General features: G+C 43.5%; 1 protein-coding gene across 7 annotated transcripts in view; it reads left to right on the top strand.

Annotated features, from left to right (window-relative positions):
• KDM2B (lysine demethylase 2B) overlaps window positions 1–23,948 on the top strand; it is a 106,962-nt gene that overhangs the window by 13,753 nt on the left and 69,261 nt on the right. For 3 of the 7 annotated variants that reach the window (XM_086855355.1, XM_086855356.1, XM_086855361.1), the window contains exons 5-8: window positions 10,806–10,984; window positions 12,767–12,873; window positions 21,497–21,590; window positions 22,672–22,825. In XM_086855355.1, coding sequence (XP_086711481.1) covers window positions 10,806–10,984; window positions 12,767–12,873; window positions 21,497–21,590; window positions 22,672–22,825 — 534 coding nt within the window. The other 4 variants (XM_086855359.1, XM_086855360.1, XM_086855358.1 and 1 more) reach the window with 4 other exon arrangements.

Below are 23,948 nucleotides of genomic sequence, written 5' to 3'. Positions count from 1 at the left end.
AGGATCTACATATCCTGTTGCTTTCTTTGGTGGGAGTAGCTGAAGAAATACTTGATTATTGCTGGGATTTGCCTTCTCATTAGAAACAGCAAAAGAACAGGAGCTGAGCCAAAAATTTCAGTTGCAAATTGACTGTTTACAGAAATATGTGTGAAGGTCTCTGCCTCAACTATGAGTTTATAATCGTGGTGTCAGTGGAGCAAGATAATAGAATAAATGACATCATTAAATCCTGACGTTTTCAAGAGAAAAGTCCTATAAGTAGTGGGGGGTGGCACTACAAGTGCAGGTCAGCTTTCCCTTGTGCTGCTGGCAAGTTCTGGAGGAGATGCTGTGTGCTGTTACACATCTGCTCATGGTTTATTCACTAAGTGCATCATAGTGCACAGAAATGAGGATCTGAGCTTTCATTAACATCAGTGGGTGAAATCAGACCTGTAAAGGAGTATTTCCCTGGCTGTTTAATTGTTGGGTTTTTTTCACAGGAGAGAGCCCTAAGCAAGGTTTGTGAAGTTTGGTACAGCAACATTTTCCTCATTCTAGGAGGAACTGAAATTCTGAAGTGTAGTGGTGCACAGTAAAAAGTGTGGCCTTGTTTTCCCACATGGGAACCAGGTTGAAAAGTGAAATGATCCACTAAAATCAAAATTTTGGCAATCTCAGTTTCTAGTTTTCCTTTAAACTGTAAATGATGTAGTGAATGTAGCAAGCCATGGCCTCTTTGTGCAGGAATTGTGGTGGGGAGGAACAAGTTCCCTAACTAGTTAATGGCAGCAGGCTGATGTAAATAATTTAAATTCAGTTGGGACAGAAAGGACTACTGCCCATCAAATGTACCTAACAGCCATAAGCTATGTGAGGCTCTGCATCTTTCATCCAGCCATTTTTGTTCTCTTAAATACATACACTGCTGTAGTCCCCAGGAATTCCAGCTAAAATGGGAATATGCATGCCAGGTACTTCACAAAGAGACAAGAACCCCCCTAATCCATGCTTCTGAAAGCAGGTGATATTGAAGAAGGAATAGAAAGAGATATAAACATTGTAGGTAATAATTATTCTGGCTTTATAAAATGTTTTATATATATCTATTAAAAACTGTACACACATTTATAGATGTATACACATACACATGTATAAATTTCACTCAGTACTGAATCAAGAATCATAAGCAGTGTTTCCATGGAAGAGAAAATTGTGGTGCTGGTGGTGACAGCAGGTCATGTGGGTAAAGGCAGGAGGGAGGGCAGATACCCTGTAAAATGCTCCTTTTTCATTAGCATACATTTCTTGAGGTGTGTCTGCACAATGGTCCCTGAGCTGGCTGTGCAAATGTTCAGCTTTTTGTTAGCAGCTACTCAAAAAAGCTGGAAGCAAATCAGAGAAGTGTCCCTGAGTAGTTGCTTCCTAGTGATTTTTTGGTTCATTCCTCCCGTGTGTTTGCTGCTCCTCTCAAATTGATCTGTTCTGAAAATTGTATCATGGTTGAATTCACATCCAACTACAAAGCAAGTCGAGAGGCTCGTAGTGTGGTCTGCGGGCAAGTAGGGGAAATTTTGTCTTAATCAATGTACAGTTCTCCATCCTGTGAAAGAAAATTAGCCGTGTAGATACAAAAGAAGGACAAAGCAGCCACACACTGCAGCTCAGAAAACTTTCCATCATTTCTGCTGAATAGGGACCCAGTGTTGCTTTTTCTATAGAGCAACGCTCCATTTGTTTCAAGGAAGTTGTGAAATTGGAGACTGAGAGGAGTTAGGAGGGAGGCTCATTAGAGAGGCTCTGTTGTAAGGAGCACTTCCCAAAATTAAACTGGCTGCTCAAAGGAAGTGCAAAAGTCTGCCCCCAGACTTGCATCTAAGTCTTGATTAAGATGTATGGTTCTCCCCTGGTGTGGGGATTTGTCCTGTGAATGGGAATGCCACATTGGGAAGAGCAGAAGAGCTGAGTCAGGAGTCATTAACTGCTGTGTCTCCAGGAGTCTTGTGTGGAGGGACAAGGAGGAAGCAGCGAGGTCTGTGCTCTGCTCCTGGGGCTCAAATAATGCATTTTTCAAAACACACTGGACCAGGCTGTTCTAGGGGAGAGGAGTCATCACTGATCTCATGGGAGGGGAGGTACTCAGATGAAATATTTCCATTCATTGTAAGATTTCTCCTCATTTCTCACGGGGTTTTTGCGCCCCACTGTGTGATCTGTGCCTGGCCTGCTCTCTGGGTTCTGCTTTTTTTCTTTTCATGAAAGTGGGACTGTTGGAATAGTAAGAAAACTGAATTAAAGAAACATCCATAGTTTGGAAGGCTAATGTCTGTGTAGTTTTATACCAACTTGTGAATGTGTTCCTCAGGCTGTGAGAATTCTGACTGAAGGTACCTCAGTCTCTGGACCCTGCAGGTCACACCTGAGTTCATCAAGGAGCTCAGATCCACAGGAGACCCACATGTCTCTGACAGCTGAGAGAAGCAGGGGACCCAAGAGCACCTTGAAGCAGGAGATAAGGATGGCTCCCTGCAGGAGAAAGCTGAACTTGGATATTCCTCACAAGTGACTGTAAAATAATTACATGTCACTGCTACTCCCATTGATCTGAGGCTACAAAACCAAACCCTGTGTTTTCAGGGAGCTGGGTTACGTACCTGCCTACAAAATTTCCAAGAGGAGAAATGGAGAAAAAAATGTAAAGCAGCTTTCATCAGGGCTCCACTGATTTGTCTCAGATGTTATTCAGAAACATGTGTTTGAGATCCAGTCCATAAAAATAAATTGTTTCCTCTACCATGTTGTTTTGAGACCGAAGAGAGTTTTAAAAACTCTCACTATTTAAAAAAAATGCTTTGTTTTTAAAGTGAAATTCCAAATTGCTCACAGTCATGCTGTTGGGCCTGTCAACAAACTTCATGCTCTAAACTGGGAAATGTGCTAAGTCAGGCCTAAAATCAGCAAATAAATACTATCACTGAAAATGATCATTTCCCAGTGCCTGAAAACTCAGATGCTCTGTCAACAAAAGGGTTTATAAGTACTATTGGTATGAGCTGGACAGACTCCTAGCTGCTGCATTTATTTTTGAATTTGAGTACTGCAAAAAGGAAACACAAATAAAATAAAATAAAATAAAATAAAATAAAATAAAATAAAATAAAATAAAATAAAATAAAATAAAATAAAATAAAATAAAATAAAATAAAATAAAATAAAATAAAATAAAATAAAATAAAATAAAATAAAATAAAATAAAATAAAATAAAATCGGTATTTCATTGAAATGATTGATTCCAATTCTGTCTAGTAGGTTTCTCTTTCCAAAGTACAGCACTGGAAGTTTATTGGCTCATCCTTTTGTCTTTGTACTTCTTTCTTTCTTTTCCCTTGAGCGACCTCTCCTGTTTTCTCTGTATCCTTCTTTCCTTGAGGAGGCTGCTGTACTGTACAGAACTTGTTTTACTCCCTAATTCCATAGAAGTTTGTGAGAAAGTACAGATCAATCCTTCCAGACTCGAGCAAGTACTCTTAGGAAACTTTCCAAGCGTGAACCAATAGTGAGAGACCAACACACTTGGCTGCAAACAGGACCAGTAGGACTTGACAGGTGAGGTTTCTGTGGTTTCCCAGGGAGTCTATCCCTTCTCTGTGGGACACTAGCAGTCCCATATGTCAATCAGACAGCCTAATGTGGTTTCTGACCTTCAACATGTTAGCTCAGGGTTAGGAAAAAAAGATGTGGAGCTGCACTGTGTTCTCTCCTGGGCAGAATTAAAATTAGTAACTAGACAGCAAAGTTTCTGAATGAATTTTTTTTCAAGTGAAGGTTCCATTAGTGATTTTCCTATGGTCTGAGGGCTCTAATTTGTTGACAATTAAAGTGGTTTATAGCAGCTCCGAAGGAACCCTTTGGGACTTTGGCATCCACCAGTGTTAAGGTGGAGCAGTGCATGAATAAAGTGGAAATCTCTGACTATTAAAGTGTTGTAGTGCAGACTTTCAGAGGATGTTGCTTCATTTAACACTCACTGGTTTTGTGCCTCTTAAACAGCTCATTGTTTAAGAAGAAAAGCTGCAGTCTGCAATAGCAGGAGGGAGCTGGGGCTGTGCTTGGTGTCACTGTGGGATTTCCCACAGCGCCGGTGCTGGCTGCACATCCTTCCCCTGATGTTTGTGGAACTGTGCTGGGAAGCACAAGAAGCTGACCCTGCTTTAAAAAATTATTTAAGCCTCATCAGTTTCTTGAGTATTGGTGAACAGTTTGTATCATGAAACCAGGACCTAGGGCAGACAGAGGTTAAAACTTACCCAGTATTCATGATGGACTAGAAATAGAAACTTCTCCCTCTAACACCAGTACCAGGCTCTGGTGCCAGACCATCTCTTTGTCATCCAAACTGGCCTCTTGTTTTGCTGCTGCTGCCTGTTATGTGACAAGGGGAAGTGGCTCTGTTCCTTGTGCTCCCTGTTGCATCCAACAATTTGCTTTTTTTGCTATACCAATTAAGCAACTCTAAATTGGCATCCTGCTCATTCTCTTCCTTCTCTCCTCAATTCTGGCATTGCTCTCCATCCCCTCCTGTGTGCTGGCACAGGCTTTCCTCTTTCTTGTAGTGAGGTGGTTCAGGAAGTTGAACTGGCAGAAAACTCACACTGTCTTTCTCCCTTGCAGAAAGGTGGAGGAATAGATATACATTTATTTTTATTTTTTTGTTTTTTTCTGGTGCTTGTTTAGCTCTCAGCACTAACCAGTGCTGGGCTAAGCTGTGATGGATGTAGTGTTCCACCTCTGACATAAGTTTCCATTGTGCTCTGTGCATCAGAAGTGCCAGGTGAGTGAGCTTTGAGCCATAATTAGGGCTCCTGTGTAATAAAATAAACAATACAAGGCATTTGATGCTCTCTCATTATGCTTTTTTTTTTTTTTTTTGTCTCCTAGAAGTAAAAATGAAATATTATAACAGTCACTTGCCTATGTTTAGCACATCCACTGACTTGCCATTTTGGAAGTAGAACCAGTTCTATTTTTAGAGCTGAACTTCCTGTTTGAGCTCTCTTTAAGTTTGTCCTTTGCCTAACACAGGCAAACTCTTTAAAAAAATCTTAGTTAAACTGGGACAGTTTTGCTAAAAACAGTCATGTTCAAGTCCAGATATAAACAGCAATAAATCTGCTTTGAATGAATGTTACAACAAAAGTACAACCTCTCAAGAGAATGTATTTCCATGATGTCAGGACATGAAAGTGAAATTGAAGTGATGTGTTGGCGTGGTCACAGGCATCTCAAAGCCTTTGTCTACAGGTGGATTTAAAGATAAATTGTCCATGTGGGAAAATCAAGCAGAACAGCTGTTTTAGAAAAACTCCCCATAGTCACACTATGTTTCTGCAATAAGAATCCTCTGCTTTAGATCATCCAGACTAGAAATGAGCTGTCTTATTTTGGAGTGATGCCACCCAAAATCTGAAATATTTTATGGTAGTTATGATGCTTTAGTGTCACAATATACCTCAGTTCAAAATTATCTTCAAGTGTAGTGTCTTTACCTAAAATATGTATTAATACCAGCATGTTTTGGAGGTTTGATATAATCACAGCTATGTATTTTTTCAGATGTTCTCATAAGTGTAGGTACAAGATGTGTGGGGCTGTTGCCAATCCTTTGACATCTTAAAATACCCTTTTAGGACAGAAGGGAGCTGCAGGGTTGCTGGTATAGTGCACATGTTGATTGGTAATGTGAGTGTAGTTGGAGGTCTTCTTCCATTTCCTAGTTTCAAAGTACGAGGGAAATCAAGTTTTCCTTTTTATGGGCTGATGATGAGGTTTCATAGGGCAGAAAGGTTATAATTTTTACAATTTTATTGTTACTGTTAGGGATATTTTATGTTGAGACATTTTAGGAAATAATTAATCGTCTTAAAATAAAATTGTTAGATAAAGAAGACGTAAGATTTTCACTGTCCCACTTTTCTTGGACCCTGTATTATTTTTCTTTCTATAATTGTTATTTGTGTGCTCCGTGTTTTCAGCCACCTGGAGTATGCTTACACTACAGGTTAATGTATTGGGACACTATATAAAAAATCAGAAGTAAAGGAAAATATTCCTTCGTATAAGGAATATTTTTCACTGCCTGAAGCTTCTAAGAATCACGAAAAATGAAGGCTTGGGTAGGTGTAAGGATACTGATTAATTCCATTTAATGCCACTAAAGCACAGGATTTGCCTGAGCCCCGCTGATGACGGCTGGAGAGGTTCCACAGGCTGTTCCTGGCCATGCTCTGCACACCTTTTGTTGTGTGCAAACAGCTCCTCCCGCGGGTTATCACAACTCTCCACTTCTCCAGCAAATGCTGCAGCTGCAGAGGGCCCGGAGGGGAAGGTTGGTGTCAGGAACAGCACTTTCACCCCTCGGTGAGGAGGAGATGCTGTGAGAGGGATCCTGCACTGCCGCACCGGCACCGGAGCCGCAGCCGAGGAGCAGGGGGAAGGCAGAGACAGAGCCCCGCACAGGGGATGCCCTGGGATTCGCGTTTCCTGGGGAAGGGCATGGCTGGGAGGTCTGGGGACAGCCTTGTGCGAGCCCGAGTTCCTTTCCCTTTGTTCTTCTGTGCCCTCTGCTGGCACCGGCAGCGATGGGATCGGGACGCGGCTCTTCATTTGTTCGTGCCCTCTCTCTGAAATGCAAGGAATGTCGGGAATAGCTCCACTTGAGCAAGGACTTTCTGCTCGGATTCACATCCCTCCCAGTTAGCAGGGATATCATAATAGTCTCCCGTGGGCAGCAGAAGAATACGTGCTTCCAGCTCCGGGAGCTCCGGGGGGATTAACCGGGATGCGAGTCAAAGCTTCAGTCTTTAGGTACAATTAACCCGCTGGCGAGGCTGGCAGATTTCCTGAGGCTCTGCCAAAAATCCCGCTTTACAAACCAAGGATTTTTTTTCCTCATAAGAGGCATAAAGATTAGGCAGGACCAGTGGGCCGGTCCCTCGGCACTGGAGGTTGGTTTCTGGTTGTCAACCAGAATATTTTGTATTGTACCTTCAGCACAGATCTCAATTCAGCCACAGAGGGTTAAAATAATTCCCCCAAGGTAGCTTTATCCTCTTAATGGACGGGCTCGATAATCATTCTTACAGAAAGGACATTTCCTCTTTCCTCTGCTGTGGGGGAGTTGCACCTTTTCCTGCTGGTGCTGTTCTGGAGAAGAGACCACAGCCTAGAAAACTCTGGTGTCATTTGCAGCTCTGATTCACACCTCCTGTGCATTTCTCATACTCTGCTGTGTGGTTCATGTTTGCCTTGCTTCCACTGCTCCAAATATCCATGCTAAATCCACATCATGGAAAAGGATGGGCCATGCTGAATGCTGGAATCTGGAAGCTTGGATAACCTGAAGCTCAGGGCAGGGGAAGGCAGTGCTTCACTTGTTAGAAACAAAAAATGGCAGCTGCTGGACAACAGAGGAGATTATTATAGTCCCAGCATTTCCCATTCCCTGTTCCCTCTCTGGAAAATTGTTATAATATTCTATACCTGAAAGGAAGTGTGGGTCATCTCTGCAGGGGAGATCAACAAGAGCTTTGCTGAATGACTTCAGAGCTGGAGCCCATCATTCCTGAAGTGTTTGGGGTGGGCTTGGTGAGCTGTGATGTGGGAAATCATTTGCTGGTGCAGGGAAGGCGGCTGTGTAGCCTGCATTCCTGGAGGGCAGTTCTCTCTCTGACAAGGGGACAAGGTTTGCTTCCTTGGTTGCTCTTGTTTTAAGAAGAAGCCCAGAACAGAAAAGACCAACTCTCTGTACCAAACCAACTTGTCTAGGGTGGGCAATGGGAGGCAGGGACCCCACACAAGTAATTTTTCCTCCAGATGTTCATTTCTATTTGAAAAAAATATATGTTACAGCATATAGAAATGTTGTACAATTCAATCTATTAGAATCTTTACAGTGTCTTGGTCATTAGGCCTCTAAATAAAGGAAACTGATATTATATATGCTATTGTGCCCTTAATTTTAATAGGAATTTTTCACTAATACATGGGCTGGAGTAACTTGATATGTTTTTAAGGTTTTAAGTAAAGCACAGTTCTTCTGTAGCTCATCCTGATGGATGTTTTTTCCAACTTACATCCCTGCAATTGATTCTTCTGCCTCCTTCTTGCTGTTGTCTGCTCCCCTTGTCAGAGATGGCACTAGCTTGTTTCTTAGTTACTGTCTTTGTGATCCTTTGGGGATTTACTTGTGCTCCATAAGCAAGCAGCAGGAGAGGAAGATGTTTCTTTAGGCTGTAAAATCCCCCAGCATTACCACTCTGCCTCTGAGTCACATCTGCTGCCAGAGATGAAGCAGTGCCTCTTAATCCCACATTGCCCAGTCCAGAGTTCTATTGGAAAAACATCCAGGGAAGTCAAGGGTGAAGTGGTGCACAGTGCAATTCCCCTGTCAGCAGTAAGAGACTTTGCCAGGACTCCAGGTGTCTGTTAATCCATGTCCAGTGGATGATGAGCTGAAGTGAGGGACAGATGGGAAGGAGGGCGAGAGGCTGCCAGGGTCACTGAGATCCTGATGGGACCTGCTGGGCTGCCCCAGAGTGGGGTCCCTTCTTTGAGAACATAGTGACAGTGTGGTAAGGGGATGCCTAGGAATTGGTTAATGGAAATGGATCAAGGTAAAATATGTGCGGAGCTGCTCAGAAATCCAGTCTGACCTGAGATCTCTCAGCCTGCCATCACTTTTTGGAGCCTCTGTGTGCTTCATTCCCCTGTTCTTTACTCTCCTAGATGATATTTCTTCACCTTGTACTAGGAACAGGAGATAGAAGAAAGAGCTGAATCTTTTCAGGACAGAAGAGATAAAGCTGGCGGTGAGCCAGAGCTGCTGTGCAGTGGGCAGTGAACACCAGGATGTGAACCTGTAATTATACATCTCAAATTCTGTGAGCAGTACTCCAAGAATCATTATGTATGGGCTTGTTTGACAGTACTGTGGCTTAAGAGAAAAACATCCCCTCAAATTACTCTTTAATTTGGAAGTCAAGAGATTATCAATTCAAATCTTAAGCTCTTCTGCCTGTAATTGATAATCGTGTTCATTTAACAATCCTGCTATTGAACTACTCCTCATATTCTTAATTCATCAGGTAACTGCTGATTTTTCTTTTGGAAAGGATAATTGAGAGGCTCTACAAGGTTGCTTCCAGCAAAGCTGAGATCAAACCTAGACTTAAAATATGGCAGATCCCAGGCTCAGCCACGCAGCCCTTCAAATACAATTTTTCAGCATCTGTGTCCTTAACCCTTCTGGGCTGTAGCCATAGCTTTGATCCCAGGCTCTGGAAGCAGAGATCAGGATGGCTTTCATTAGGGGCCTGTTTAACGGGACTCCACCCCAGCTGCTAACCTGTGGAATTGAAAAAAGACCATTCCTCTAGATAGTAAAGCTTCCAGTTAAAAAAACCCACAACAAAACCCTCCAACCCATAACTAGATTTTATGTGTGTTGTTTCAGACACGCAGATGCCAAATTTAAAGACTCTTGCACTTTTTCACACATAACTAAACTCGCCCCATCCTGCCTCAAGGTGGCAATGCTCCAGAGTCCCAAACCCAGCTCAAGGACGGGCTCCTGTTCCCTGGCCTTGGAACGAGGAGTTTGACTGACAGGCTGGTGGGGCTATTCCAGATTTACACTATATAAATTTTTCTTTCTGATTTTAAAGCTTTATGGTCTTGAGTTCCTTTGCAGAATCATTATCACATCTGTCACTGTCATTGCTATCAGGGGCTAAGAATGTTTGTAATGGAGAGCAGCAATCTAAGCTATCACTCTTGCTGCAATACTGCTCCCAAGCACACGATAGGCCAGGTGCTGTAATTATTAATAATTCCCTCTATGGTGCATATCAGCCCTACATTTTGTATTAATGCAATTTATTTTGAATTATTTCTTCGGCGGTGAAAATTGTTTTGGAGAGATTTTTTGGAAGTGTTGTGGGTTTGTTTGCTGGAATCCTCTCCTGGAAATGAGGCATGTCTCTCATGGGCTCCTGTTCGATCTCACACAAATGAACTGCTAATTAGGATGATGAAATTGCTGGGAGAGGTGAAACCTTCCAGTTGGCCAAAGAGAAGATTGTGGATTAATCTGTGTAAAGCTGAAGGCTCGACTAAAACTGCTGCTCAACATTCTGGTGCTAATGAGACTTGTATGTCTGCCACTCCAGGAGCTGAAAGTATGGCCTGTAGATTTTGTGGAGAGATCCAAACTGGGAGCTCACTCCTCTATGGCATTTAGTGCTTTCATCCCCACTGGTGATGACTGGAATTGGGAATGTTCAGCAGTTTGCAGTACCCAGTGATGCAAGGCAGTTTTGCTCTTTGTGGATAGTTTTTGTACATGAGTAAAAGCATCTTGAGAGACATATGGATGTTTAGAAAATTGCAGTATGATTTGGAGAGCAATTTGTCTTGCCTGCCCCCTGCTACCATATTGTATCACTTCTTCATAGTTTTTAGTGTACTTCTGCTTGCATCAATTCACATAAAGGAGGAAACTGCTCTCTCCATCTTTGTGAAGCACCAGGTGACCTGTTCAGTGTCATATTGGGCAAAAACTCCAATTCCAAGTTAGTTTCTCGCTCGCTGTTTGAGCTTCTTAGGAGCCATGGAGAGGCTGGTACTGGTCTCATCCTCTTTTCCTGCAGTTTCCCTGCGCTCACTGAGAACTGATATACAAATATATAAAATAATATATATACATATATGTATATACATACATAAAGGCAAGACAGATGTTTTGAGACTGCTGCTGTGTTTGCAGGAAGCCGCCGGATCGTGGATGTGATGGATGTGAACACACAGAGAGGAGTGGAGATGAGCATGTCTCAGTTTGTGAGGTACTACGAGACCCCAGAGGCCCAGCGGGAGAAGCTCTACAACGTCATCAGCCTGGAGTTCAGTCACACCAAGCTGGAGAACATTGTCAAGCGCCCCAACGTGGTAAGAGAGCCCGTGGTGATGAATTTTATTTCAGCTTCTTCCCAGAAAGAAATCTGGAAGTTTAAGCAAGGTGGTGGGAAGTGTCCGGAACTCCTGCTCGTTTAGTGTCAGGATCTCATTTTTAGCCAAGTAGAAAGATGGTCTCCTTGACAGTGGAACTTAATTTACAGGAATTAGGTACCTGATGAGCTGTTAATCATGCAATTTGCACTGATACACAGTTCCTCTCAAGGTATTTAGGAGAAACTTCATCCAAAATTAAATACCTATCTGGTGTTTTTCCTCCTCTAAGGAAGCTTAAACTATCAGGAAGCTTGGATTCATTATATATGAACACTCCTCTTACCTAAAAAATGTTCAGGGGGTTCCAAAGCAAAAAAAGTTGGAAACACAATTGTTAAATATAGAAATGTTTACATAATTAAATCAGCATAATCACTGCTATGTCAGAATTCGCAGTAGTGGAAGGGGGTAGATTTGTACATACTTTTTAAAGGTAGAGGCCTCTTGTGATTTTATTCCCGGTGGAGTCACTAGCATGAAACTGACCTTATTAGTGAAGATGATTTAATTTATCTCTGAAATGTAGCCACATCTGCTGTGCTAGCATGTAGCTGGATGTAAAACTACAGAAGTGTTGCTTTCTGACACTTTTCGCCTGATTTCTAAGTCCTTTTCTAGTTACAGCAGCAGGTTTTTTTCTGCTGGGGACATCTTTTACCCAAGAAGACAACATAAACACCACACTTCAGCCTGAATGGTCACAAATAAATGACAGCTTTAATTGCTGATTTGTAGAAGTAATTCTTAACTAGACTTCTTTGTTCTTTTATACACAGATCACAAATTGAATATTAAACACATATTTAGAAGTTCATTCAGATTTTTGCTGTCATTCAGACACTTAGCGGGCAATTTGAAGGTGCTCTGGGGAGTTCCTTGTGTTCAATTGATTCCGGTTTTCCTAAACACATTGTGCTCAGCGAGCTTTTAAAACATCTGTGCAAATTTCCTGGGTGCTTAGAGATGAAATACGCAGTTAGGTACCTGTTATCACGTGAAAATGGTTATTTCATAGTTGTTTAAAATGGCCTGAGTCCACAGTTTGTAAAACCAAGAATATTTAGATCTCACTGAAAGAGAGATTTGCATTCCCATGGGAGTAGAAGAGAGGGTGTTGTGGAAGTCCAGTGCTCCAAGTCAGCTCCCATATATTTGTGTAAGATGTTCCCTTGAATCCTGCAGATTTTTTAGCCCATGTAAGGCAGAAATACCTGATTTAGGTTCCCTGTTGTGTAAACTCTGGGTTGCAATGTCAGAATGTGACAATTATTTCAGAATCAGGGCAGTAAGCAAGTTTTGTTTTCACATACAGTTGTGATATTAATGGAATAAGTCCTATTTCCTCTTTGAAATGGAAGATATTAGCATCATATAATCCCTTTTATGTTTGCATTTTGATGTTCATAAATGCAATTTCTAGGCTGTTGGCTACAAAAATGCCACAGAGAGTACAAGAGAAGGTGCTCACAGGTGCCCATGAGACAGAATTTGCACTCAGGTAAATTGACAGTAAAATTCTCCTTCCCCTGTGTTTTAAAGGGCTGTGAGTTGTGGTGATGAAAAGCTGCATCTTAACAAGTTGGGTGCATGGGACTTTTGCTGAACAGCAAGGTTCTCTGTCTGTGAACATCTGCTGCTGTCACTAGAGGAGTTTTAGCCAACAAGAATATGTCCTACCATGTGTTCAGGAGCTAACAGTTGATTTTGGTGACATTTCAGGTGGACTTAGTCGACTGGGTGGATAATATGTGGCCACAGCACTTGAAGGAGAGACAGACAGATGCTACCAATGCTATTTCAGAGATGAAATACCCCAAAGTAAAAAAGTAAGTCTTTAGAAATCTCTGCTCTTGACTGCCTTAAACATTTTAACTTTGCTGAATACAATCTTTAATCAAGCATCTTTGAAAAGTGCGGTTTTATTTTTCAGTTTTGAGCTACTGTTTTGAAAGTGGCAGACTGACCTTAAGCAGTAAATTCTCTGAAAGTGCTGCCCAAAGAAATCACATCACACAGATGTGTCACACACTATAGTCAGAGTCCTGCTGTAGGCTGGGCTCAGATCCTGAGGAGCTTCTAAACTGCTAATGACAGACATTAGAAGCTGAGAAATATTTTGTGAAACGAGCTTGAAGTCCATCTCTAATAGGTGTGTGCGACTTCCTAGAAACTCTGTCACTGCCCTTCCTGCCAGTTTGCTTTTCCATTCACTTTTTCAAGAGCAAGGTCAAAGATTGGACTGATTATCGAGGCTCAGGACCTGCTCAGAGCAGGTTTGAGACTGAACACAAGAGCAGTTTGTCCTGGTTCTGCCTATCTCAGCTGTAGGTTCTGGGCAAGCATAGGCTCACCTTGCTTTTTCTTCTGCTTTAATGTCTTCCTGGAAACTTCTTATGTTATGATTGGAAAAAGGAACTATTTGGGAGCCTCAAAACGTGCACTGCAAGTTTCATGGGAATGAGTACAGCTGAGATAGGCTTCCTTTAGTGATGTAATGACCTGTATGGCTGATGAACACCAGGTAATCCTGGAAGCCCTTCACTGCTGTTTGTTTTATTGGCCAGACCAAATGCTGGCAGCATCCCAGGCTCTGCTGTTAAACTGACCTCTGGTGTTCTGCAAACCACCCAGAACTCCTTCCAAACTGTAAAATAGATTGGTACTAACAGATACAAAGGAGTGTGCAGTCAGGAAGTTATATGTAGCATTTACTCTTGTTCTGTAAAAATAAACATTTTGGAAGGTAAAGACCTCCAAAGAAGAGAGACTCTGTGGCAGGAATTGTGGATTATGCTTAGCACGACTGATTTCAGTGGAAGTTAAAGATACTCCTACATTTTGAAAAGATCAAACTGCTCATTAGGGTAACTGGATGTGGATTGGAGTGCCTCATGTATTTGGAAATGTCCTAAGTGACTTGTCTGAGGTCACACAAACCAGCAGCAGAGCAGCATTTGCTTCCCAAGTGGTTAGTCAGCAACATAACATTATTTATAATTTGCCAGAGCTAAGAAACTTAATCATGATTCAGGGTCTAAGGATTCATGGATGGTACAAGGAAAGAAGTAAAGGAAACTATTCCTTTCCTAGAGAAGGCACACTCCAGATGCTGAAAAAGATGTAGCAAGCACACAGAGCAAGGCAGAGATGGTTTGAAAGATAAGGTAGCAACATGACTAACAGAATTTAGCAGAAAAAGCAGAGTATATGCTTGCAGTTCACTACTTGCATCATGAAATGCCAGATGGTAGGTTTCAAAGGGATTTTAGAGACGTACCAATTCAACAGATTTTGACATGGAGTTTTTCCCATTTGTGGAGGGTGGCCTGGTAGAAAGGCAGGAGATGCCTGATGAAGAAGCAGACAGGGAGTCGTGGAGGTTGCTGTCACTGGCAAAGGGAAGGTGGAGGGTGACAGCTTGATAAACTAGTAGATGTGATAGGTACAGGGAAGCTAAACACTGAAAGACTGTGAATGCTTGAAATGTGACAATAGAGTTTGATGTTGGGAAAAGGAGTTACCAGGCGTGAGTGTTAAAGGCGAGGGTGATGCAGCTGGAGTGATGAGGATGTTGCTACTGAGTGTCATCTCACAGAAAGACTAGAGAAGGATGATTTACAGCACTGTTGGCACAAACCCCTCATCAGTCTGAAGAAGCCACAAAGATAAAACCAGTAACAAACAGTGACAGTATGTGAGCACAAGAGGAGCTGTATCAGATCGGGATGAAGATCTGTGGCTCTCAGTAACCTGTCTGCTGTTGGGTGCTGGCATTGATGCCCTGGCAGGAGTGTAAGAACGGTATGAGCGTAAAATGATGCCACTCCTAAAAATTACCTTCTGAACTTTGACTGTCTGCAGTCCAAACAGGGGCTGTCCTGAGGCAGAAGTGGATTTTGTGTGCTCAGTGACTCTCAAAGAGATTGCTCTTCCATGAACTCATCTGGTTTAAAGATGAACTTCTCAAGAGATTGGTTTTCTCCATCTTTGGGAGTTCAACTTGACCCTTTCCTGTAGAGATACTGGTCCCAGCTATTGCTGTGAGCATCCAGAGGGTTTGAGCCCTTAACATGAGACCATGTTAAGTTGTGGAGGCAAAAGTCAATGCTGTCATTTGCTTCACTCCCCATTCTTCTATGTGAATCATCCATATTCATATGCTTTATTAATGACTGTTGTTGCTCAGAAATGGGATCGATTCATTCCATTCTTGTTCTGAGCATTCCCATAATTCTGAGAGTTTGCAGTATGCCATCCCCACCATTAACGTGTTCCCTACAAACAAAAAGCACTCCAGCGAGAGCGCTGCAGTTTCACAGACACAGATGGCATTACCAGACACAAATGTCTGTCTTGGCTCCTGCACGTCGAGTTCCGTGCTGGGAGTGAAGTTAGAGAACGCTCCATCTGCTGCTTCGGTTACCAGGAGCACCGCGTGCGCTGGAGACCACCCTGCCTCGCACTTGGACTTGCACCATTAACTTCTTAAAAAAAAAATCTGGGTAATGAAGTTATTTTTCTGTCTGTAGGTAAATGGCTGCTTACCTCACAGGAGCCTTAGAGGACTGAATTAAGTGGGGAAATAGCTTGTGTCCCCTCTTTCACATCCCAGGGTGCAAGTTCCTGAGGAAAGTCCCACAGACGTGAGATCCTGGATGAGAGTGGGAAGATGCTGTAACCAAGAGCCAGCAGAAAAAGGCAATGATCTTTTAACATCAGCTTTTAGGGGAAGAAGCTTGTTATTATCACCAAAACCATTTTCAAGTAGCTCAAAACAAGCTCAGATTTTTCTGTTTAAATTCATCCAGAACTGAAGCAATCTGGATACAGCTGAGTCAATAACAACAACAAAAAAAGTACTAATTTGATTTTTCATTTATCAAAAGAGATAGCCCTGCTGAAATTATCATCCTCTTTATTAGCTTTTGTGTTTGTAGCCTTGGAAGATTATTTGCAATGCAGTGGCAATGAATAGCTACTGTTGAGGACATGAAACAGTAACAGGAATTTCTAAGAACTTGGTAATGTTTACGCTGTGGAACAAATGAAAACTAAAGCTTTAGTCACTGCAACATCCTTTTTACCTTCAAAATTCTTCCTGTTACTTGAAATATCTCAGCAGTGCTGTGATAGGTCTCTATAATGATGCTGGCCTTCAGTTAAGGATGGGGTATGTTGTGTGAAACATCTACCTGTTCACAAAAGAATGCAGCTCTTTTAGCATGTCCTCAGCCCTATTCTCCCTCTCCCAGGCTGTTGTTCAGCCATCCATTCCTTTCTATTCATTCCTTTACTAAGTAGGGATGGATTTAAACAGATGCTAAAATGCTCTGCTGAGCTGTGGTCTAATTAGAAGCTGAGGGTGCCTCTGGAGACAGGGAATCGAGGGAGCTCGCAGCTCCCACAAGATAACCTGGCCCTGGCTCATGCATGTGAGAGACTTGTCTGCACTTTGTATGCCATTTGAGGATTGCTTTTGATACAAAACCTCTATAAGTACAATTCAGTAAAAAAAAATTAGACCAATACGTGTGAGCTCTCGTTAAGACTTTTCAAGCTAGCAAAGTAAGTAAAATCTGATGTCTTCAGATGGGTCCATGAGTCTCAGGTACTCCTTTGGGTAGAACTCGGAGGACTTGCAGCATCACACACGTAACTCAAATAACCACCAGTGTTTACAACAGTTTGTGGTGGCCCTGGAGCTGAACATCCTTGTCACAGGATGAAGAAACGAGTTGTGCTCTCACAGACACCAAACTGCTGTTCCAGGGGCAGACAGGCCCGTCTCGCAGAGAGCTGGCAGCTTGCTTCAGTTCACTGTGCTGCTGGGAACCTCTTCAGGTCAGCCGGGGGTCCCTGTGCGGCCCCCGCTCGTGGCAGCGGCACTCTCGGCTGTGAGCCGGGGCAGGACCGGCCGAGGGTGCGACGAGGGAAGTGTCGCTCGCTTTGGTGCCAGTGTGGTCTGGAAGTGTGATTTGCAGGCACTTCACAAACTCTCCGGTGCATGGCAGAAAACTGGCTTCTCTTATCTGGGCTGTTGTTTCTGTGTGTGACCGACTCGGACCGTAACCCCCTCAGGGCAGCAGCCGGGCCTTTCATGTGCGTTTGAAGTGCACGGCGTGTGGTGACCACGGTGTGTGACGATTTTGTTCGTTCCCTCGGGCTGGGAGCGCTCGGTACCGCTCCGCAGGAGGGGGACGGAGAGAAGGTTGGTCCCGGCAGGGCACGGGCACAAGGCCCGCTCCGGCCGCCTTTGAGCGGCCCTCCGCGGGCAGGGCTGGCCTGATGCTGGGGGGCCCTGCCGAGCGCGGGGAGCCGGGGTTCGTCATCCCTAACGGGGGAGCCGGGGCTCGTCGTTCACGAAAGCCGGGTTCATTCCCCGCAGGAGCAGCCAGGATCACCCCTGGGGAAGCCGGGGCCCTCCGTGAGGCGATGCTGGGGCTCATCCCCGCGGGGCAGCCGGGCCCTCCCCTCAGCGGCGGGGCCGGTCGCTGCCCGGTGAGGCGAGGGTGGGGGCGGCAGCCGGGCCGGTGCCTCCCGGGTGACAATGGTTTCTTTTGTCTTGCGGCGCAATTTGTGGCTTCCAGTTGCAGGGCCCCAGTGTGGGAGCGCTGTCGGTGCGGGCCGAGGCGCCCCGAGGTCGCCTTTGTTCGTGCAGCCTCCCGGCAGCCCCGCTCGCAGGCCCGGCAGAAGGGCCCCCGCGGTGCCGGGATGCTGCCGGGGGCCGCTCTCCCCGACACCCGGAGCGTCGCTCCCGGCCGGGGATGGGGAGCGAGGCCCGCGCCTTTCCCCGCGCTGGCACTTGCAGTTGGCTCATGGGTCTGTGGTATTCGGTTTCAGGCTCAGGGATTTCAACCAGCCGGCGCTGCTCCTGGGAGGAAGGAAGAGCGAGCTATACTTTTCTCATTGGCCCGAACAAAAAACAGAAGCCTCTGCTGGGGTTTGGGAGTGGTTTATGGGCTGAGCTCAGTGGCAGGGGAGCCCTCGCAATGCCAGAGGGAATAGAGCCGTATGGTGCGCGGTGCCTATTGCGGGAGAGAAGGAGCTGAGCTCAGGGTAATGCTGCTGCCTGTGCGTCCGCTCGCGTCTCCCCGGGCCCATGTGCATGAACGCTGCCGCTGCCTGCCCTGCCCGGCGCTGCCTTCGCATCCCGGCGCGGCTCTCGCTGTCTTTGTTTCTCTGTTTGCTTGCGGGTTTGTAGCGATGCGTGGCGAGTGCATTGTGGGTTTGCCTGGGAGTGTGGGCTCTGCGCTGGTTTATGGAGCGGTGTCTGTGTTGTTCCTGTGTTCCCAGCTCGCTGTGTTTGCTTAGTGGTTTAGCTTCATTTTTATCATCTCCCTCTCTTTTTTTTTTTTTGATCTCTGTGTTTGTTCTTCCTCGTGAGTTTGCAGGTTACTCCATATTTCTTCGCATCATTTCTCTAACAAATTTCCCCAGATGTTTGTTTTGTTTTGTGGGGTTTTGGTTTTTCTTTTTTTTTTTTTTTTTTTTTTGGGGGGGGGGGTGGGAGGGGGAAGTTCCCCTTTTCTCTACATCACAAATCTTTCCTCCAAAATAACAATACATTAACTGGACAAATTTCAGGCTTGTGGAGAGCACAAACCAAACTCTTCAATCGGGAAGCTTCCCCCAACAGATTACAAGCAGCTGCGTGTTTTAAAACCCTGACTGAGGCTGTGCAGGGAGATAAAGTGGAGTGTACAGGGGTTGGATGTGGTAGCACTTGTGAAAATATTCAACTTGGGGCATCTTTTGCCCTGCTTGTGTTTTCAGGGTGTAACTCTGGTCAGGTTGTATCCCCATGCCTGACGTGGGATTGCGTTCCTGTAACCACTGTACCTGCCCTGGCCCAGAGTGCTGTGGCCTCAGCACAGAGTGGGATGTAGTTCCTAGATTTCTTTCAACATGGATGCTGTGTTATGGCTTTTTTTTTTTTTTTTCCCCTTTTTTTTTTTTTTTTCCCTGCTGTTGTTATGGAAAACCCTGAAAAGTTGAGTGGTTCCCCAAATTAGCAGCTGTTGGTGATGAGAAGGAGCTGGCTGAGGCTGTGCCTGAGATTAGCTGTGGCATGGAGTGTGCTGGGACCATGTGACTGCGGTGTACATTGGAAGAGGAAGCTGTAGAGGTCAATGCAAAGGCATTGTGCCAGACTCTGGCAACCAGGGAGAGAGCTGGATGGCGGAAGATCCTCCTGCAGGCTCCTGAGCCGGCCGGGAGCTGTTGGGTTTGGACAAAAGCAGGCCTGGGAGATTACCAGCATAAATTAAGGCATGGCTTGTTTGTGGATGGAAAGAAAAACAGTTTATTTTCCAAATGTTTTGCAGGTTTTTATTAATCGCCATATGTGACTCTTTCACTAAAACCACCTTTATTGGAGTGAAGATTATGTTTAGAGGAGTTTCAAGAAAACAGAGGGGAGAATGGGGAAAAACAAGGAAACGAAAGAGTTGCGTGTTCACAGTTAATACCTGCTTTGGCGTTTTCTCACAAAACTAAATTTTAAGTGCTTTGATTTGACAGGATTCAATCCTGTTGTTTCCTCTCTGAACATAAACAGTTTGACTGGTTCAGGTTTAGGTTTTTGACTACTGAAGAATAGTTAAAAGCAGCTAATGCCCAGGCCGTGTTTGCTCTTGCAGAATATCTTAATTCAGTGGGTGATTGTTGGTAGGTAGCACTGTCTAGAAAATTTTTTGTTGTTAATATGTGATGTATTTTATATCTGGCCTTTTGGAAACTCAGTTGACTCCGTAAGGATTTGAATTTTTTACTTTGAAACAACATGAACCTTTAATACTCAGTCATCACTGCTTACAAGCTGAGAATTTCCATGCTGATTTTTTTTTTCCTAATGAGCAATAATTATTCAATCTGTGACTTTTTGCAGTTTGGCTGGAAGAAAGGCAACTTCCTTTCTGGGCTTCTTTTATTGTTTTTAAATTCTATCTGACTTGTAATCAACAACATCTTGGTAGAGAAAACATAAAAGGAGAAATTAAAAAAAAAAAAGTGTTTGGGAGGGAAGGACTCATATTTTGAAATGGAGCATATTGAGAGTGTAGACAGCTTCTTGGCTAGCTGTGATTTTTGAAGCATCTGAAATACCCCAGGGGCAGCAAAAGCTTCTTCCTGCTTCTGAAGGATTAAAAAAAAAATTAAAAAAAATCCAGAGTGGGCAAGAGGAGAGACGTGTAATTGCACAAGGAGAGGTTTTAATTGTGAGATGAAGGCGCAGGACCTTTTTTGAAGCCCACAAATTGACTGTCTTCATGACAGCATTGCGTATCATTCTGTCAACTCCGGCTCGGGATGTGGTTGCTAGGCAGCGGCTCTTATGGACCCAGAGTGGCTCTGATTTGCCAGCCTTCTGCAGACACATGGTAAGGTCCTTCCCAGCCTATCATCTACAGGGACTTCTGCACGCCGGCTGCATACTGCTGAGCTTCTCCTACCTGAATGTGAGCAGAAAAAGACACACTTAAATCAAACCTTTTTTTTTTTTTTTTTTCCCTTTCCTTTTTCTTTTTTTTTTTAATTTTTTTTTTTTTTAAAAAAAAAAACCAAATCCCCTTCCGGTAGTGTTTCCATAACTCCCCTTAAAAACCAAACCAAACCAAACCAAAAAAAAAAAAAAAAAGCAAAAAAAAAAAAAAAGCCATGAATCGGAGACCGGAACAAGGAAAAGAGGTTAGTGGGTTAAGTGGTGTGTGTTTCCTGCGTTTGCAAAGGTGCCTACAGTGAGGAGGGCGGCTGTGATTCGGCCATTAGTTACAGATGGTGGCTGCAGGCTGGAGATTCCTGCAGCCAGACCACAGCTCTTGTGTCTTTTCCAGCAATGCAGACTTTAAACTGCTCAAATCCTGTATCAAGACGGCGTAAAAAATAGTGGATTTGATACTTAGTGTGGCTGCCAGCTGGGTCCTTTATGTGTTTTGATGCAGAATGCCTAGAAATGTGAACAAAAAGGAGTTAGTTTGCCAAATGAGGTTTCTGTCCCCTAATCTTTGCAAAAATGGAATGAGTGGCAAGTAGGTAAAGAACATTTAGGAGGATTTATAAGCAAATTAGATTTTTCAAAACTTTGAAGCAATTTGTGTACAACTTTTGGTGAAGGTTGTGTCTCTGAAGCAATGAAGGAGAGCATTAAACAGATCACCCCAGGGACTGGCAGTGACATAAGAAATATTTCTAAACAGTCTAACTTTTAATGTTTTTCTATTCCCTAACTCTGAAAGCTTTAATTCCTCTTGTATGAACAGCAAACTCAGACATGGAGATACACATTTTTCAGCAGAAACCTTGTTACCTCCATGAGACAAATTCCTGTACTGTAAATGCAGAAACTTAATTGGTGGAAGCAGCATTGCACAGGCAGTTAACCTCTGCAAATTAAGATGTGAAAAATACTGTTTCAGACTGATTCCTTTTTGTCCTTCACTCTGCTTGCAGGTACTGTTTGATGAGTGTGAAAGGATGCTTCACTGATTTTCATATTGATTTTGGTGGCACTTCAGTGTGGTATCACGTTTTCCGTGGGGGGAAGGTAGGTGAACCTTTTCTGATATTTGTTTTTATTTCTCTGGGCTTCTTACAGAGGGGAGGGCTCCTTTTCTTCTTTTCTTTTCTTTTCTTTTCTTTTCTTTTCTTTTCTTTTCTTTTCTTTTCTTTTCTTTTCTTTTCTTTTCTTTTCTTTTCTTTTCTTTTCTTTTCTTTTCTTTTCTTTTCTTTTCTTTTCTTTTCTTTTCTTTTCTTTTCTTTTCTTTTCTTTTCTTTTCTTTTCTTTTCTTTTCTTTTCTTTTCTTTTCTTTTCTTTTCTTTTCTTTTCTTTTCTTTTCTTTTCTTTCTCTATATTTTTTTTTTCCTTGAGGGGATCAGGCAGTGGTCAGACTGCTTCAGCAGCTTCGTTGATATACACAGAGCTTGCTGAACTAGAAGGACACCACTCACGTTATGAAACAAACAAGTGATTTATTTGAAATACCAAATGTGTTATTTGCTGGTGGTGGTGCTTTTAGGCTCACTGTTGCTGTGTGGTCCAGAAGTGTCTTGCAGTGAGATGTGACTGTGTGTACCCTTGTTGGGTCAGAGTGCCCTCACAAGTCTCCTGTAGCTAAAGCTTCTGTTCCTTTTAGAGATCCCACATTCCTTTGCTGTGTACAGCACAATAAGTGAAACATTAAAGAATACAGAAGCCTTAAAATACACAGCATGTACAGCTGTATTGCCATCTTTCCTGGTCTAGGATGTTTATCCCAGCTGTAGTGTGGACAGTGTATGGTGGGAACAGAAGTCAGTCAGTGTTACAGATCCCATTCCTCTCAGCAGCTCAGCACAGCTCCACTGTACCAACACGCTGTTCTGAGCTGCAGGTAAACCACAGGCAGCTTCTGAGTAAGATATTTCTGGAAGAGAGATGACAAGTGACAGTTACCCAGCCACTTCCAGCACGTGGGCTAATTGCTGCTGCTGTCTGTGTGTGCCTCTGTGTACAGCACCTGGAAAACAAGTGCTTCATGCAGAAAGCAGCTCATATGCCTAGCACATGGTAGCCTGGTGGAGTCTCTCAGCTGTTTGGGTTTTTTTGTTGTCTGTTGGTAATAGTTAAATCTTTATTTTGTTTTTAGATCTTCTGGCTGATTCCACCTACTCTGCAGAATCTAGAACTTTATGAAGAATGGGTTCTCTCAGGAAAGCAGAGTGATATCTTTCTGGGAGACAGGGTGGAACGGTGCCAAAGAATTGAGCTGAAACAAGGCTACACGTTCTTCATTCCTTCAGGTATTCCTGTTAACTAACCTTCTGGAATGACTGGGAATGTGTTTTACTAACAGTTCTCTGTAAAATAATTCTTCACACCTAAATCCCATACTGACTTCTTTATTTGCTGTGGCAGAAGAAAGGCCAGGGACTAAATGTGCTTAATTTTCCAGAAATTAAGACCAATGGAAAATGTACTGTAAGGAAGTGTGTGCAGTGATCACGTGTGTGTACTGGGAGAAAGGAGAGAGGAGCTGGGCCTCTGGAGCTGTCAGTTCACCACTTCTCATCAGAGCTGTACTGACTGCTGCTGTTAGCTTTCTGGGAAAGACAGTTTTCTCTTTTTGTGATCTCTTCTGGCAGGTTTCACCTGCAGTTCAGTAACTTGCTTCTTTGCCTCTATCTGTAGCCAGAGGTGGGTCTTGGCTCCCTGGTGGATCTCAAGAGAGATTCCAGTCCATGGGAGAGTGGGTGCTGTGCTGCCTCAGGTTGCTTCTTGGGGAGACAGCTTCATTGTTATAACTCTTCAGAATTTCAGAGATGGTGCTGAATCTGGACATCTTCCAGCAGCCCAGCCACACTCAATTTTATACTGCTGCCCACCTCAGTAGCTGTGTTGCATGATCCAGGCTCATCTTGCAAAGCCACCAAATAGTTGCTGCTTTGAAGGCTGATGCTTCAGCCCTTTCTGCTCCTGCCTAAATTGGATTAAGGATGGTGGAATGTGTAACAGCCCTTATTTAAGATGATATCAGACTTTGCTTTCCATGACTGTTATGGGACCGTAAGTTTATAATAATTTAACACATTGCCTCTGTCTGTTGGATCTTACCAGGGAAATAAATATAGGTAGACCTTCTATATGACAGAAAGGCAGGCTGGTAGTTTTTCAGCTCTGGAATTAATTACTCTGTGGAGATCAGATTTTTATTTTTTAACCCTTGAGACAGAGAGAATGCAGGTCATGCAGAGACAGGAACAATGTTCTTGTCATCTGAGGAGTGTTAGGATCAGTTAAGGCCACAAATGTGCACCTTTCTAAGTATTTGTTAAGAATCAACCTGGGAGATGAGAGGCAAAATGGCTTTGAGGGTGGAGGAGTTAATCTGTTAAAGGAATTAGATCTTGCCTTGAAACAGGTCAG

This window comes from Cyanistes caeruleus, chromosome 18, assembly GCF_971803275.1.
Source record: "Cyanistes caeruleus chromosome 18, bCyaCae1.hap1.1, whole genome shotgun sequence".
Taxonomy (NCBI): domain Eukaryota; kingdom Metazoa; phylum Chordata; class Aves; order Passeriformes; family Paridae; genus Cyanistes; species Cyanistes caeruleus.
Note: the sequence above shows the minus strand (reverse complement) of the source record. Positions and strands in the feature narration are given on the sequence as shown.